The sequence below is a fragment of the Lonchura striata genome, chromosome 2, assembly GCF_046129695.1.
Source record: "Lonchura striata isolate bLonStr1 chromosome 2, bLonStr1.mat, whole genome shotgun sequence".
NCBI classification, from domain to species: Eukaryota; Metazoa; Chordata; class Aves; order Passeriformes; family Estrildidae; genus Lonchura; species Lonchura striata.
In genome coordinates this window covers 61,151,139-61,166,397 of record NC_134604.1, presented here as the reverse complement: position 1 = coordinate 61,166,397, position 15,259 = coordinate 61,151,139, and the positions used below count along the sequence as shown (strand labels likewise).

Below are 15,259 nucleotides of genomic sequence, written 5' to 3'. Positions count from 1 at the left end.
CATGAGGACAGCCATTAACACATCCCATGTGCTGTGTCACCAAGTCACGCCTGATTATGTTGCAAAGTGAGATTAGTAAAATGAGCTTGAAGTTGTCCTCTCACTGCCATTTGATAGTAGGGAAAACAAATCCTTCCACTGCCAAAGCTGCAACTAATATTCAGTACTTAAGAAATTCAACTGATGCATTCATAATGAACAGGATTTTATGAAATTAAAATTTTAAATAAATCCCCAACATGGTCCCTGGCTTGGATTTCTTAATTTCAGATATGAAAGTACAGCTTTTGACAAAATAGGTTGAGGGGGTTGGGGATTTTTTTCTTCTCTTTTCTTTCATCTGAAAGACTTAAAAAAATCTCATCAGCATATTAAAAAAAGAGCAGAAGATAAATTAAATGAAGACCAGGATTAAAAGACTCACTACTTTCTTCATGTCACCTTTATAGTTCTTTTGAGCTTCTGTCCCTGTGAGGTGGGTGTAAGTAACATGGAGGTGGATGTTAGTGGGTGGTAAAGCTTTTGTGAGGCAGAAAGAAATTGAGGATTAGAAAATTACTGGAGGCAGTTTCCATACAGATGAGAAGAAGCAGTCAGTCCCTGAGAAGCCAAGAAATAGGAGGAAGACAGCAAGAAAACTGAATAAATGGCACATTTCTCTGGCAAAGAAAATGTCAATTTGTTTCAGCAGAAACCCTAAAAGTTACTATGGTTCCTAAATTTGCTGAAAACCCTGGAAGCTGCTTGCTCAAAGCATTCTCACAGCTGCAGGCCCAGGTCCCTCCTTGTCTGCAGAAATCCTTAGGTCAATGTCAAAAATCCACTGAGTTTTCACTGCACATTTCCAGCTGCTTACACACCTACAGGGTGACTGTGTCTCTTCTTGCTTCTTGTCACAGGCAGGTTGATGGGTTTTAACAGGAGGTGTGAGCACAGCCCCTCTCAATCCCTGGCTCCCACCAAAGATTGCAGCTGCCATGAACATGTACAGCTCCTATCAACTCTCCCATAACACAGCCAAGAAAACTGTGGATGAAGATGAAAGAGTTTGGGTTCATGGAAGGAGTAGTTTCCTCTTGGGAGGAGGTTTAGTTTGCAATGTCTCAGGGTGTGCTAAAGTTGGACTAGGGTAGAGAGGGAGCACTGTCTTCTGGTTTGGTCTGGGTGACATGTGTGGTGGCTTTGTTTTCATCTTTGCAGTTTTCTGTGTGGCCCTGCTTAGAAGCTCCACCATGGTGGCCTTCAGACCACACCACTGACTGCCCCAAGCAAAGAGCCCAGCGAATGGGTGAATCAATAAGTGTTTGCAAAGTGTGTGTGACCACTGGAGAAAATGCAGTTGCATGGGTGTGAAGTGTCTGGAAAAAGATGATTATTTGCAGCACCTGCTTTCCTGTCAGAAACACTTATTTACTGGGCAGTGAACCAGTCCCTGTCCTTCCTCCTTGGGAGGCACGTACTGGCACTGTTCACAGGGATGTGAAAGGCTGATTTTTGAACATTATGTGCATTACAGCAAGTAAAAGTATGAACGAGGCATGAGGAACATTGGAAAGTGCTGAAAGGTGACCCCTAACCTTTACTCTGAAGACCCAAGCAGTGTTTTTAATTCTACAATTTGGTGATGCTACTCACCTTCCTTATACTCTAGGTTAGCAGTGTCCAGGCCCTCTCCCATGGGATAGAGCACTGCTTTCAACACTCCCTCACCCTGTGGGATTTATCTTGACAAATTCATAATTTTTAAGTCAGAACTTCAATGGCAAGACACTTAGCTGTTCAGGGCAGCAGTTGCACTTGTTCTCCCTGCTGAAGCTGTGCCAATGTGCAGCAGAGAAGCAAGGCTTGAGGGATGGTGGTGTATCGAGTGCCTGCACCCTAAAGGGCCATGAGCTCAGCCAGCAGAGGTGCAGTGTGGGTTGCTGCCTCTGTTTCCACTATTTTCACCATAGCTGATCTGAAGACTTCACTAGTTCAAACACAGAAGGTCCCTCGGAGCATGAGGAGCAATAGCAAAGCCCTTTCTCTTGGATGGGTGCCTCTGCTTTGCAGCTGCAGACTCAGAGATGTGCTTGTGTATTCTTTACTTCTTGGAGGTCTTTAACTCTTGGATCTACCTTTCATCCTTCCCCTGATTTTTCTATCAAGTCATTGGAGTTGTAATGATGAGAAGGAGCCACAGATGTACACCCTCATGTGAGCAGGCATCCATTGCTCTCTCCTTGGGCTGCGTTGTCTTCAGCGCAGCAGGAGAAGGAGAAGCCCATTGTGGTACACATCTTTCCTGACTGAAATTGGGTTGCCTTTCTGTTTTCTGTCTAGAAAACAGTTAAACATCTGTGGGTCTGTGCTGAGGATGGATCTGCATGTAGAGAGGGTGTCCAGGGGGATGTTCTTTCAGCACCACTTGGAATCAAGTGAATTGCACTCCAGGGCTCTTCATGGGCTGTAAAAGGAGCTGACAGTCTTCAGAGTTAGGGACTTCCCCCTCAAACATCAAAGTTAGAACAAACGTATCACATCTAAATCAATTTGTTGAATTTTTAGCAGAAGCCCTGTGTCATGGTCCAAATCTAGTCATGGTTTAGTTGGGGTTTTTTTTCCATAAGAAAAGCACCATGTGTTTATAAATTGGTCTTTGCCAAATTACTTGGTCTTAAAAAGAGCTGCTCTGTAATAAGCTGCATCATTAAAAATAATTTTTTCTGTGAGCAGCAGAGCCTGGTTTCCTGCGGTTTGGTGCCTCATGGTAGGATTATGTTGCATCTAATGAGGAGCACTCTGGCTGAAGCCTTTTCTCCTGTTCATAAAGACACTGTCTCATGTGAGTTCTCTAGTGTCTATAATCCATTTGGGATCAAACTGCCATTGTTTAGGTTCTCTCCTATCCGTCAATGTAATACTGCTCACGTGGCCAGCTGTTCCTCCCTGGAGACATGAAAGAGTTATGCTGCTCTACCCTGATGCCTCTTCTCTCAGAAATGGTTGAAAATTAAAGCATTTGAGAATTCCATCCCACAGTTCAATTTGACTGAAACTGGCCAACAGGCTAAAAGATAATTGAGAATAATACTGGACTAACACAATAATATAATAAATCTAATTTTATTAGGTAATTGGGCAATAAATGGTAGAAAATAAATACTGGAGCAGATTAAACATGGAAAAAACTGTTCATAAATATTTATTCAAGCATTTAAATACACTCAAGGTGACCATTTTTTGCCTGTTTTGCATTTCAATTTCAGCATTTCAATTCACAGCCATATGAATGACCAACAAGATCACAAACTCATACCTCAAAAGTAAATGTAAAATAATATTTTTCTCTGAGACTTTTTCTAAAAAGTGACAGGGAATTATTAAACATTTCTTTCAAAATACTACAAATTTAGAATTTTGAAACAGGAGTGTCAAACAATTCAGAAGCCAGATTTTGAAAATGGTTCTTACCAAGCGAAAGAATAAAAATAGATCATGAGGTTTGTGCTGAGTTTCCAGAATTTTCAATAAACCTGAAATGAACAAAGTTAGACCAGAAATCCTTTGTTGAAGTGATTTGTGGAAATATTTCAGAAATGTGAGTTGTGAAAGGGAATTCATAATTATGCACACACACACAAAAATTCACAAATTTAGGAAAGAAGAAAGATATATTGTATACGTTGCTCATTGTAATTTATTTTTCCAGTTCCTGATCCATAGACACATGCTTGTCATAAAATGATTTTTGAAGATATTTGTATTTTCTTACCTTGGATGCAGTTTAGATGGATGAGCTACTATTGTTCTCCATGTTTCTCAAATTAGGAGAATCCATTTCTAAATTCAATTTCATCCTCAGTGGAAATGGTTTCTCTCACTCTAGTAATCTTTGGAGAAGAATTATACATAGTCTATAAAGCTTCAAATTTCAAAACCTAATTTTGAATGTTAGTCAAGAGGTTAATTTGAGATTCATCTTCCAAAAGGGGAGTTAAATAAAACTGATAGAAGGCTGGAACTTGTCGAGTGGTTGAAAGGTTTATCAGCATGTGAGTACGAGTTCATTAGTTTTAATTAGTATAATCACTAATTTTGCATTAACAGTTTGGTAAGAGAATGCAATTGCTCACACCCACTGTATTAGATTGGGAGATTAGAATTCATTTTATGAGGCAATTAGCATTTCAGTTTTTTTTTTTTTTTAAGGCTTTTATGATCTGCCACTGCAGTAGCCTCCTTCACCAAAGAATCTAAATTAACCATAACTTTCATCCTAATGGGATGCAAAAATTAATGTAGAATTAAGTGTGAACCAGTAATCCCACTGAGATAAGCAGGCAGCTAAAGCCACAAACCTTGATTAGGTTATAATGACCTGTTTTATTTCCTGGACAATGATAGGAATTTATCTGTCCTCAATTCATTATCTTCTCAGAAAGCTTATATTCTTGGATTTTATATAGCAAAACAAATAAAATATAAGGAAGGGAAAAGTAGAACAGTAGTTACTGAAGTAATAATTGTCAAAAGAAAAAGCTGCCAGTTTCAATAGTCAGGCTTAACTTGTCAATTATTCTTTATATCAAATGTCAGAGGAAGTAGGAACAGCTCCCTTTGACATCCAGTGCCTTGGGAAGAGCAATGAATTTCACAGCAACAGCAATCACAACCCTGCTCTATCCATCATAGCCTTTGGCAGCTACTGACACAATGAAAACAGATGGAATTGTTATCCTGGTTGGCAAGGAAGCCCTGGTCCTCTGAGATTTAGGACAGTTTACGCAAGAGATTGCCTTCCAAAACATCCTGTAAAGAAATGTGCAAGTTTTGGTGGGAAAAACATCTTACAGCAAGGCTGTAATGAAAACTTTCACAGTATCCATAACAAGACAACACACCCTTTGTAGGAAATCTACCATCCATTATATGGGATTATGCTTGCCACTGGATAAAACAAATCTCTGCTCAAAAATCCAAAATCTGCTACTAGTTGGATGGGGCGTGGAGGAGAACAACTGTTAAATGTTAGAACTATAATGTAGTTCATGCAATTTTTGGTACATATATTAAAATAAGGGGATGTGAGACACTAGTTAGGGAATTACATTAATCTTCCTAGGACTTACGTTAAAGCAAAATGTATGTATATATGTACGTTCTGCTATAAGGGACATTAATGGATGTAAGAGATGCATCTTTATAAGAGGAGTTCAGAGAGAAAATGTTTAAACAGCTAAAATTTAGGCATAGCTAGGCAGACTGGATGTCAGTCTCTCTAGCATCAGCTGGTGTCACCTTTAGAAGCTGAACTACTTCAGCTAAGATCTGAATCCTGCACTCCCAGGGCTCCCTCACTCTACAGGCTGTAGAGGCAGTTCCAGGTAACCAGGTTTATATCTTGGGTGGGTGAAGTAAATGCTTAAAATTGTGTAAGATAATCATGACCACCATGTCTGTGCCTTATGGTTTGTCTATGCACACAGTTACTGTGGAGAGACATTATTCTTCCTGAATTACATTGCATGTGAATACACTTTTGGTTGAGTAAGACTTATTTCTCTTCAACAACATTCTGTTGAGAGAGGCAGAGCAGTTTGCTTTTTATTCCTCACGTAGAATAATTCTGCAAGAGCTGCTACCTTTTTAGTGAACTGTCATAGCTTAATCCAAATGTACTTTAGTGTAAAAATGCCCTAAATCTGCCATCCAATCACCTTTGAGAGCAATTTAAGTTTTATGGTGGTAAGAGCATCAATTAGGCACAAATACATTGACCAAAAAAAATAGTGACGGTATATACAATAAAAACCTACATTTATTTCACAAATTATGAGTGTAATAAAGACTATTGTTTCAGGAAAAATTACTGTATTTGCCCGTATGTTTCATTAAAGAATAATAATGCCATACATATTTCATTCCCTTGTTCTGAGCAGCAAAACTCTTAACTATATAAAATGCCCCATGCTGTCCTTGCTTTGTTGGGTTGTTTTTTCCTTTTAATCAGATTTTTCCCCCTGAACTAATGAAATTGCTCTTTAAGCACATACATCATTTTCATTTGAAGTGACTTATCATGGCTCAAGCAGTTTGTCTGTTCTCCTGGAGAACAAGGCAACTGCCATCTCCTTGTGCTGTGCAGGTCCAGGTCACAACTGCCTCTGATGCCCGGTGTGCTGAGTTCTCTGCACCCCCACTAATGCTGCTTTAGGTGGAGTATGATGTCTGTGGGGTCTGCACCTTGCATATCTCCACTGGTTTCTGGCCCACTCTGTCTCACATTAAATTTCTCTCTTCCCATAGTATGCACCGACCCGCTGTGCAGCTGCGCAGGCATCCACGGAGCAAGGCATCCTTCCTCCCTGCCATCACCACGAAGCAGTGCACGACCCCCAGCTGGTCCCCTGCACGTGCCCGCTCTTCTCCTGCCCATGGGAAGGGCACCTAGAGGTGGTGGTGTCCCACCTGAGGCAGACCCACCGCATCAACATCCTTCAGGGCGCGGAGATTGTCTTCCTGGCCACGGACATGCACCTGCCCGCACCAACGGACTGGATCATCATGCACTCTTGCCTTGGCCACCAGTTTTTGCTGGTCCTCAGGAAGCAGGAGAAGTATGAGGGCCACCCCCAGTTCTTCGCCACGATGATGCTGATCGGCACGCCCACCCAAGCCAACAACTTCACCTACCGGCTGGAGCTCAACAGGAACCAGCGGCGCCTCAAGTGGGAGGCGACCCCCAGGTCCATCCTGGAGTGTGTTGACTCTGTCCTTTCGGACGGGGATTGCCTTGTGCTGAACACTTCCCTGGCTCAACTCTTTTCTGACAATGGAAGCCTAGCGATAGGAATTGCCATAACCACCAGCAAAGTTCACAGCTCCGAAGCTGAAATGTGATGGGGAGAAGGAAGAGGAGGAGGAACAACAGCAACAATATGGTGCTCTATCTTTCTTCTGCGAGCCAGAACTCATGGACTTTTTATTGGGGGGGAGGGGGATGTCTCGAGTCTTTTATGGTATTTAGTACTTGTCCACAATGGGCATTATGTAAACATCCCGTGGTTACGGTCCCTGTGTCATGTATTTACCGTTTTGCTAATACAATTTTATGAGAAATTTTAAAGAGGCTAATCAATTTATTGTTTCCCTCCAGCAGCACTGGAAACAACACTTGTTAATGGAGAGTGCACCCTGGGTGACTCGCAGAAACCTTTGTTCTGACCATGCTAGGCAAATATGTTTCCTTCATTGCCTGCCTAATGGACCAGAGGCCCCTGTGCCTGTTGAAAGGTGAAGTATTCCACTACGGGACAAGAGCACACAGGTTTCCATATTAGCAATAGTAATTTAACTCCTGTATTTTGGGCACAGCCAAGCCCTGTGGGAGCTGGCAGTTTCAGGGCTCCCTTTGCTTCTGAGGAAAAACTTTCTCACCCAGACACTGAAAGCTTAGAAGATAAAGTCACTCCTCTGCTGAGCAGAGGGCTGGGAAACCTCATCCTGCATTAAACTGGGAATAACAGTAAGTGGTTGGTCACTGTGAGCATGGTTAAATCTTACTCTTGTATCATAAACAGCAGGGAGGGATTTCTAGATGGTCTGGCCATAGGATGGATATAACCATACCAAGCCATTGGAGCATTCATCTTTTTAGCTGCTGTTTCCTTAAATATTCAATAAGAGATTTTCAGAAAATAAAGCATAAGAAGAGTCCTAAGCTGGGTACTGATCTTGCTACTGAATTCTGTGCCAGTTAGATCCTCAGTTTGTGCTGCTAAATGTTGATGTACAGCAATATAGATAGGAGACCTGTTTGCAAACTGGCTTTGAGATTTGGCAGGCACTCCTTTGAAGAAAACCTCAACGTTTTTTCCCTTGCATACATTTTGTGGGGTGGTGGTGAGGGGTGACTATCACCTTCTCCTGAGGGTGTTTCACAAACAGTGATGGTCACAAAAAGACACAGGTTTCTCTAAGAGATTCTCCCTTGAATGGTTACTTGGGGGAGAGTTGGAGGCAGGTGCTGGCCATCTCTTGTCACGCATTCCCATCTGCAGTCAGGCCTGTTTCCTCCACAGCCAACAGCAGCAGTGAAATCCCACTGCAGTATGTGACGTGTTGAAGGAGGGCCTCAACAGATAGTGTGACACATGAGAAGCATGGGAAAGTGTCTTTTCCCGTTTTCCCTTCTGCCTGTGTGTGGCTGTGGTCTGGCTGCTCCTGAATGCTTTTTCAAGAAACATCTGGTGGGTTGGGTCAGTTAGTAGCTAGAGAGACTGAGGCTCATAACTTGAGCCTCTTGGAAAACCAAGGAAGCTGGGGAAACAAGCTATGCACAGTCCTTCAGTGTTTCAAAATGCATCTCACTCTAGCTTTGGGTAGGCAAAAACACTGATGCTGATCTCTCCCACTTGTTGCTCTCCTGAGGATTACTATAAATGATGCATGAAGTAAAATGAATTGTGGCTTTCCTGAGATGAATACCATGCAGGTAAATGACTTCTGAGGCATAGATGCACCTTGCCTCCTCACCTGGACTTTCACAGCAGGTCAGAGAAGTGTGAGGGTCTCTTCTACAGGCTGCTCATGACCACACAAGCTGAGATCTGAGGAAGTCTCAGTCCCTGTCAGAAGGCACTTGAGCTTAACTTCCCAGCTCTCCCATCTCTGAGTTTAGAAGGCCAAGGGTAGCACACTGATTTGCAGTGCCTCACTGGAACAGTCAGACTTCAGAGAAGCTGGCTTTTTCCCTGCGATGTTAAATATTCAGGACCAGCAAATGCTGCCCTTTCCCTAAGTGATAGCAATAAATAAATCATTGGTGTTTTTGTGGACTGAAACTGGCTTCTCCAGCTCCTCTAACAATTGTTCTGCTGCTGAAGTAAAACAAAGCAAAAGTAATAAAACCTCAATAAAACCAGTTCCTCTAGTTTAAACTTCCTGACCTCTTTCTACAATGGGGTAGAGACCAAATTTAATGATGTTTTTGTTGCCTGACCACACACGTTCTAGGGGGAGGTATATTACTTATTTATTTTTTCAGTCTGTTTTCTTCTTGTTAGTTTGCACCATTTTTTTCCTTGAAATATCTATGGAAAAGTAGGTATTTTAGGGCATGGTCCTTGCTAAAGGACCAGCATATTTCAGGTAGGATGAGTGTAACAGTATCAGCTCTCTGGAATGGATATCTCCATCCCTTGCCAGCACCCTGGTTTTGAAGGAGGGATAGTGGAAATGTAACCTTCCCGACATAACCTTCCAAACATCCCATGTGTTCATCTCCCAGAGCTTTCTAGCAACCACACCAACAGTTCAGCTTTTCCATTTTGTTTTCAGTCTTCTCCCCTCATCTGATAGCTGCTTTTCTCAGCCCATTTTCAAGCCCTCTACTGTGGTTTCACCCTTTGACTTGCAGAGCCCATGGCACTTCTTGCTTTCTCACATTTGTACCTGTTGGATGGGATTGTCTAAATTGTTCTCCCTGCTTTCTGAAGCTAACCAAGTAACCTCCTTTATCAGTTTTCTCCACATCTGAAAAAAGACCCAGCTCTCTCGGGGATTTCAGAAATTCAGATACATTGGTGTACTGATTAAAATCTGTCCAGTAAGTTCTCCCTATAAAGAAAAGGAAGACATATTTTGGGAAGAAATGAGATGCGGTTGCCTAAATCCAGCCTTCATAAGTGTCTCAACATGAAGTGCAAATGTTTTAAGGTATATTTAAGGACTTTCTACCATAGAAGACAGTCTAATTCTGTCATAATTCAAAGCCTGTGAGCAACCTTATACTGCTATAAAGCAAAGGTGAAGCAAATATTCCACACGATAGGGCATAAATCCTAAAATACTGGCAAGTAGGCTCAACAATAAAATTCAGTTTGCCAGCATTCTTTCAGTGCTCATAGTATAACACTTTTTACAGCTCTGCTTATGTTTGAAAGGTAGCTGAAGCTTGGCTTCCTAAATTTGATCTGAAATCAGGGCTTCTAAAACTAATTTCGCACTCTAATATTTTGCATCTTTATAGTGTATTAAATTTGAATTCCTGCCTTCCTGTGAAGAACACAGCCTTATATCTCTTTGAAGTAAGGAAGTACCCTCCATGTGGTGCAGGAGAAAACAAGGTCTTTCAAAACTGCTATGCAGCTGTTGCAAAATTCTGTTTTCCCAGCTATCTGGGAGTGGTGTTCTCCCTTTCTTTTGGTGGGGTTTCAGTTGTCTTTTGGTTTTCTACACAGACATAATATTGGCTTTGGGTTTGTGGTTTTATTTTTAGGGTTTTTATATATCTCTGTTCACAGATGGATTTTCTTGTGCTTAGTTTAGTAAATTGCAACAATAATTGCATCAGACTGAGACAGATGGATTGCTACCAGACACACTAGAAAACCTACTTTGGTTCATCTGCACTATCCATCAGATACCATGTGAATGTAAATGTCAGATCTGCAGTAAAACAGCATTAGTGCTTTCAGCTCAATTCCATTATGAATTAAGCTCACATCATAGATCCATGAGTCCTTATAAATCAGCTGAAGCATCTCAAGTCTCATCATGTTGAAGATCTTGCTGTGCCAGTGCTGGCTGTAGGGCTTGTTGAGAAGTAGGGCAGTAGTCTTCCTCTCACTGGACTTGATATCACACCCTCTGTTTCATACCATCCTAATGAATACAGGCCAGTAAATACTGAAGGAACAAGAGGTGGTAAATTTTGGACAAATTAGGGTTATAGCAAAATTAGTCACTTACAATAAATTGCTGGATGCTACTTCATGGCTCTCTCTTTTGTGCATCAGACAAACTAAATCCAATTGACAGTACTGTAGTACAGGTGATTTATTTGTTTTTCTAGCCTAACACACACCTGACAAACACTTTATTTGGAGAAGAGTCTGTCAGAACAGACTCAGAGGTACTTCTTCTGCAATTGAATCAGAAACAGCTTCTCACATGGAAGAGCTTCAGATTTTGAACTGTTCAGACACAAGCATAAGTTTTAAGGTTTTTTTTAATTTTTTTTTTTTTTTTAGTTCAATAAACTCTGCCTGCTCACACCATCAGAGTGAAGGGCGGAAAACAAAGATTGCCATGTGTCATCACCAGAACTCCTCACGCACAAATATGATTCATCTTCTGCAGAGATGAGCCTGCAGAACAGAGAGGGTTTCACAGCAGGGTAGCATAGGGCAGCACCTGCAGGCTCCAGAGGTGTGCACATAGAGCTGAGGGCAGAGCTCATCCTCCAGACAGAAACTACTCAATAGGAACCCCTTGGAGTGTGGTCATGGTGGGACTGGTAGGAAAGCAATTGGACCTCCTGGGAGTAGCAAACAGCAGGAGTTAAAGCTCTGTGTAGAGACGTTTCTCTTCTCATCAGCACCTTCCACCTGGCTATAAAGTGTCTCCTCTCCTGGGAACCTTGTCTCTGGAGCAGTGCAGGTGATCAGATCAGCTGGGTCTGCATCTGAATGGTCCTGCACAAGGATGCTGCATCCTGAATGCAAACACCCAACCCCAGTCCAGCCTGGCACCTTTGGGTTTGGTGGGTACCCAGCTGCCTGCAGCTGCTAATGGTTCCTCCAGGTCCTGACACCTGACAGTTCTGCTGCCTTTCACCTGCACAGTTCCCACCAGGGCAATAAAGTACTTGCTGAAAACGACACAAAAAATCTTTGACAGAACATCATATTAAACCTCTACCTCATACCTCCGGCTAGGACTACAAGCAGTCATTCTTTCTCCACACAGGCAATAGACTAACACATAGCTTTCTTATTGCCCTTTGGGCTCTGCCACTCTAGAAAATACATGTGAAAGATTAGGAAGCAGTGATCATCTTCAAGGGAATAATGAGGATTAACTTTCATTGCAAAGATGTCTCTTCTCACAGTACTTTCACAAAAGGGTGCCAGGCTCCAAGAAAGAAACTAACAAACTCTGGTGGAAGGAAAATGGGAAACACCAATTGCAAAACCTGCTGTACTTCAACCAGAATGAGCTTTATGTCTTCCAAGTAGGAAAAATCTTCCTGAGATATTGCCTATCTGAATACATTACTTAATCCTGCAGAAAGCTCCAGGACAGAGAGGTTCTTCCTGTTAGAAATTGCATCAAGTAACCTTATTGATGATAAATGGCTTTGAACTTTCACAGCAACAGTGACAAAGTGCTTCAACATCCATGCAGCACAGACTGAAAAATCAAAGCTTTTAGACAAAGAAATAAACTTATTCAAATGCAAATGTGAGATTTAGGGCAGAGTTTCCAGGTGATTTTAAAAGCACTTTTCTTATTGCTGAGATTGGTTGTCTGCATAGCAAGATCTATCTCACTGCCAGCCAGGTCCTATTGGCTTGAGTTCAGGAAAAATTCAGATAGTCTTTGGTGATCTGCTAAGTGAGACAACTTAAAAAAGTAAAGCAAACACTGTAAAGCATGAAACAAGTCTGGAAAGCATCTTTGTTTTCAGATCAGACTGCCTGGCGAGCAGACTGTGGAGAAAGGACTACATCTCCCACCTTTTCAAGGTGAATCCAGACTGGCAAGCAGAGTCTGTGTAGGAATTTTCTTCATGTTGCAATCTCTGCTTTAGTCACTGAAGATAATAGCTGCCAAGCAGCTGGCTTGAAAACTTCAATGACTCTGAGACTGTTCTCTAAATAGCTACTAAGATTCATTTTTAGGCTGAGATGGTACCAGGGCAGAGACAGGAAGACTCCACAGAGGCTCCGCAAGGCTGCTCAGCATGAGTGCATGGAAGGGATGCAGGCAAGCCTTACACCTCTGCCTGTGCCTTTCACAGCAGGACCACTAGATCCACCCACAGGGACCCATCTGAGTCTTTCCTAACAAACTGTAGCAAGTAGCTGGGCCACAAAACTGGATGCTACCATTCTAGAGTGGTTCAGTTTAACAGCAGCCAAAATCAATGTGAGTTCCTCCCTTAGCTTTGAGAATTAAAACAGGATCTGACATCAGAAACATTAGGCCCGTTCTTATCACTACCAGATATTTCCTATTTCAGGATAGAGGTTCCTCTTGGCTTCTGACAATACAAAACATAGCTGAGTGCTACTGCAACTTCCACAGTGCAGTTCTGATCCAGAGAGAGATCTCTGGGAACTACAGTAACACAAAAAAATAATTGTATAATATACTAACATAAAATAATAACACAATGAGGGTTGACAACGTCTTTAAAGTAGCAGATGTAATTGAAAGGGGTCATTACCTAAAGTGAGCTTCAGGGGAGGCCTGTGTTTTTGCCTAATTGAGATGTGGAAGGAGATATCCAGAAGAGTGACAGTCTCAGGACTCCCTTGATTACTCAAAGAAATGCTGAATGAAAAAAAAATCAACTACAAGAGTCCTGAGTGAAACAGAAATATATATTGGTGTTGCCTCTGGGCAGCAGTTTCTTGTGGCATGTGTCCTTGAAAAAGGAATTCCAGTAGGCAGAGAGGGTTGAACTTCAGCATGTCACAGCTACTGCAGAGTTTTCACTAAGAAATACTTAATCAGGACTACTAAAAAAAAAAAAGAGAGTATAAACATCCACTGGATGGTGTGACCAGTGTGAGAGCTGCCAAGGAGATTTATCTGCCTTCCTCTGGGTAAACCTCCACACAGCTCCTCTGCTGGATTGGCAGAAGACAGGGACAGCCCCAGGTATGAGGAGGACTGGCTGGATTCCTGGCAGACTGTAAATTGTTGTTGCAATTGCACAGTGGCTGTGTGTGATAAACTCCCACTCTGAAAACCAGTGAAGATTAAACCTGGGCCCTCCAGCAGTGTATGTCTGCACTGGCTGATGCTGACAGCCAGGCTGTGGATGATGCCAAACTCATTGGCCTTACAGCCCATATGCAGGACTGGCATGTGTTGGTGGTTGTGTGTACACTGAGAAGTCATGTTGAAAAAGGATTTCTGCATGAGATGTCCTTAGTGTATTGAGGGCAAGCACATAATCAAACTGTCTGTGCTGGATCACACCTCACCCATGCCTCCTGATTGCTCTTCTCTCTGCTGGAAACATGGATGAACCAGAGCTGAATCATCAGCCACAGAGATCTCCAGGCACTGAGGCCCACAATGAACACCACAGGGGTGTTCATCCTGGAGGGCCCATGGCTATGCAGAGGGTAACACCAAAGAGCTCCGATTCAAATATGGAGAAATCTTTATATGTGAGCCATAATGTCGTGTTTCCACACATCAGAGGATTTATTTCTGCAAAACACACTCATCTTCACTCAATTTGCAACCTCAGTGAAAGCTCTGCCATGACTTATGAAATTTCCATATGCAGTGGTGGTTGCACTTCCTATTTGGCCTTGAAGACTGGCAGGTGAGATGGGCTCTCAGTTCCTCAGTGATATGACTTTCCTCTATAGGCACAGCATAGCTCTTCTCCAGACTGAGTGATACTCCCCTAGGTGCAGACTTGCTGCAGAAATCCTCTCTGCACCATCTGGCCACAAGATCAGAATGGTCCATCCCAGACCCAGAGCTGTAAAGCTGTTATTTCACACTGCATTTGCTGTGTGGTCTGTGATCTGACTACAGCACAAGCATCAGAATCCATCCTGCCATAATAGTCCCACTGCTTGGCCAGGTTAAGGCACTTGCTCAGCCATGGTGGGTCAGCTGCCCATCCTGGAGCTAAACTTACCATACACATGACACCCATCTACAAGGTTGATACGCTGTCTAACAAAACAAACCCCATTCTCCTCTCCCGTCTGCCCTGAGTAGACACAACAGCCAGCTCTAGAGACAGGTCTGAACCATCACAGTTAAGTTAGAAGCGAATGTGCAGGTGAAAATTGACAGTGGGACAAATGATAGGAAAATTTTATTTGGGTGCAAGGATTAGTGGACTTAATCAGCAGCTTGAAACAAGAATGGGAAATACTGATACTGATTATGGTAAATGGGGATTATGGTAATGTATCCAAATGCAAAGGTGACAGGAAAAAGACACTCCTAGGTCAAGAAGTTTTTCTGGAACAACCTTTAGTTTTGGTGTTAATGCCTTGGCAGAAGGCTGACACAGCTTAGCTTTTAGACCAGTCAGGTTGGACAGCAGCCAAGAACAGCTTTTATTCATTACATGTAAACTGAGCAAATTGCTCAGGGAAGGGAGTCAATAAACATGGATCCTCATGGCACAGTTTTCCCAGAGTGACCTTTCAAAGTATAATTGCATGTTGAAAGACTCGTTGGGAGTTGTCTCTGATCAGAGAAGCACTAATCAAACTGGACTGGGGACTTG

The 15,259-nt window shown here is 42.4% G+C and overlaps 1 protein-coding gene across 1 annotated transcript in view; it reads left to right on the top strand.

Moving 5' to 3' along the window:
- Positions 1 to 7,106, top strand: part of SIAH3 (siah E3 ubiquitin protein ligase family member 3) — a 42,375-nt gene extending 35,269 nt beyond the window's left edge. The window contains exon 2 of the mRNA XM_021528456.3: positions 6,289 to 7,106. Coding sequence (XP_021384131.2) covers positions 6,289 to 6,882 — 594 coding nt within the window. The 3' untranslated portion in view covers positions 6,883 to 7,106. The remainder of the gene's footprint in view (positions 1 to 6,288) is intronic.
- Positions 7,107 to 15,259: the final 8,153 nt, after the last annotated feature.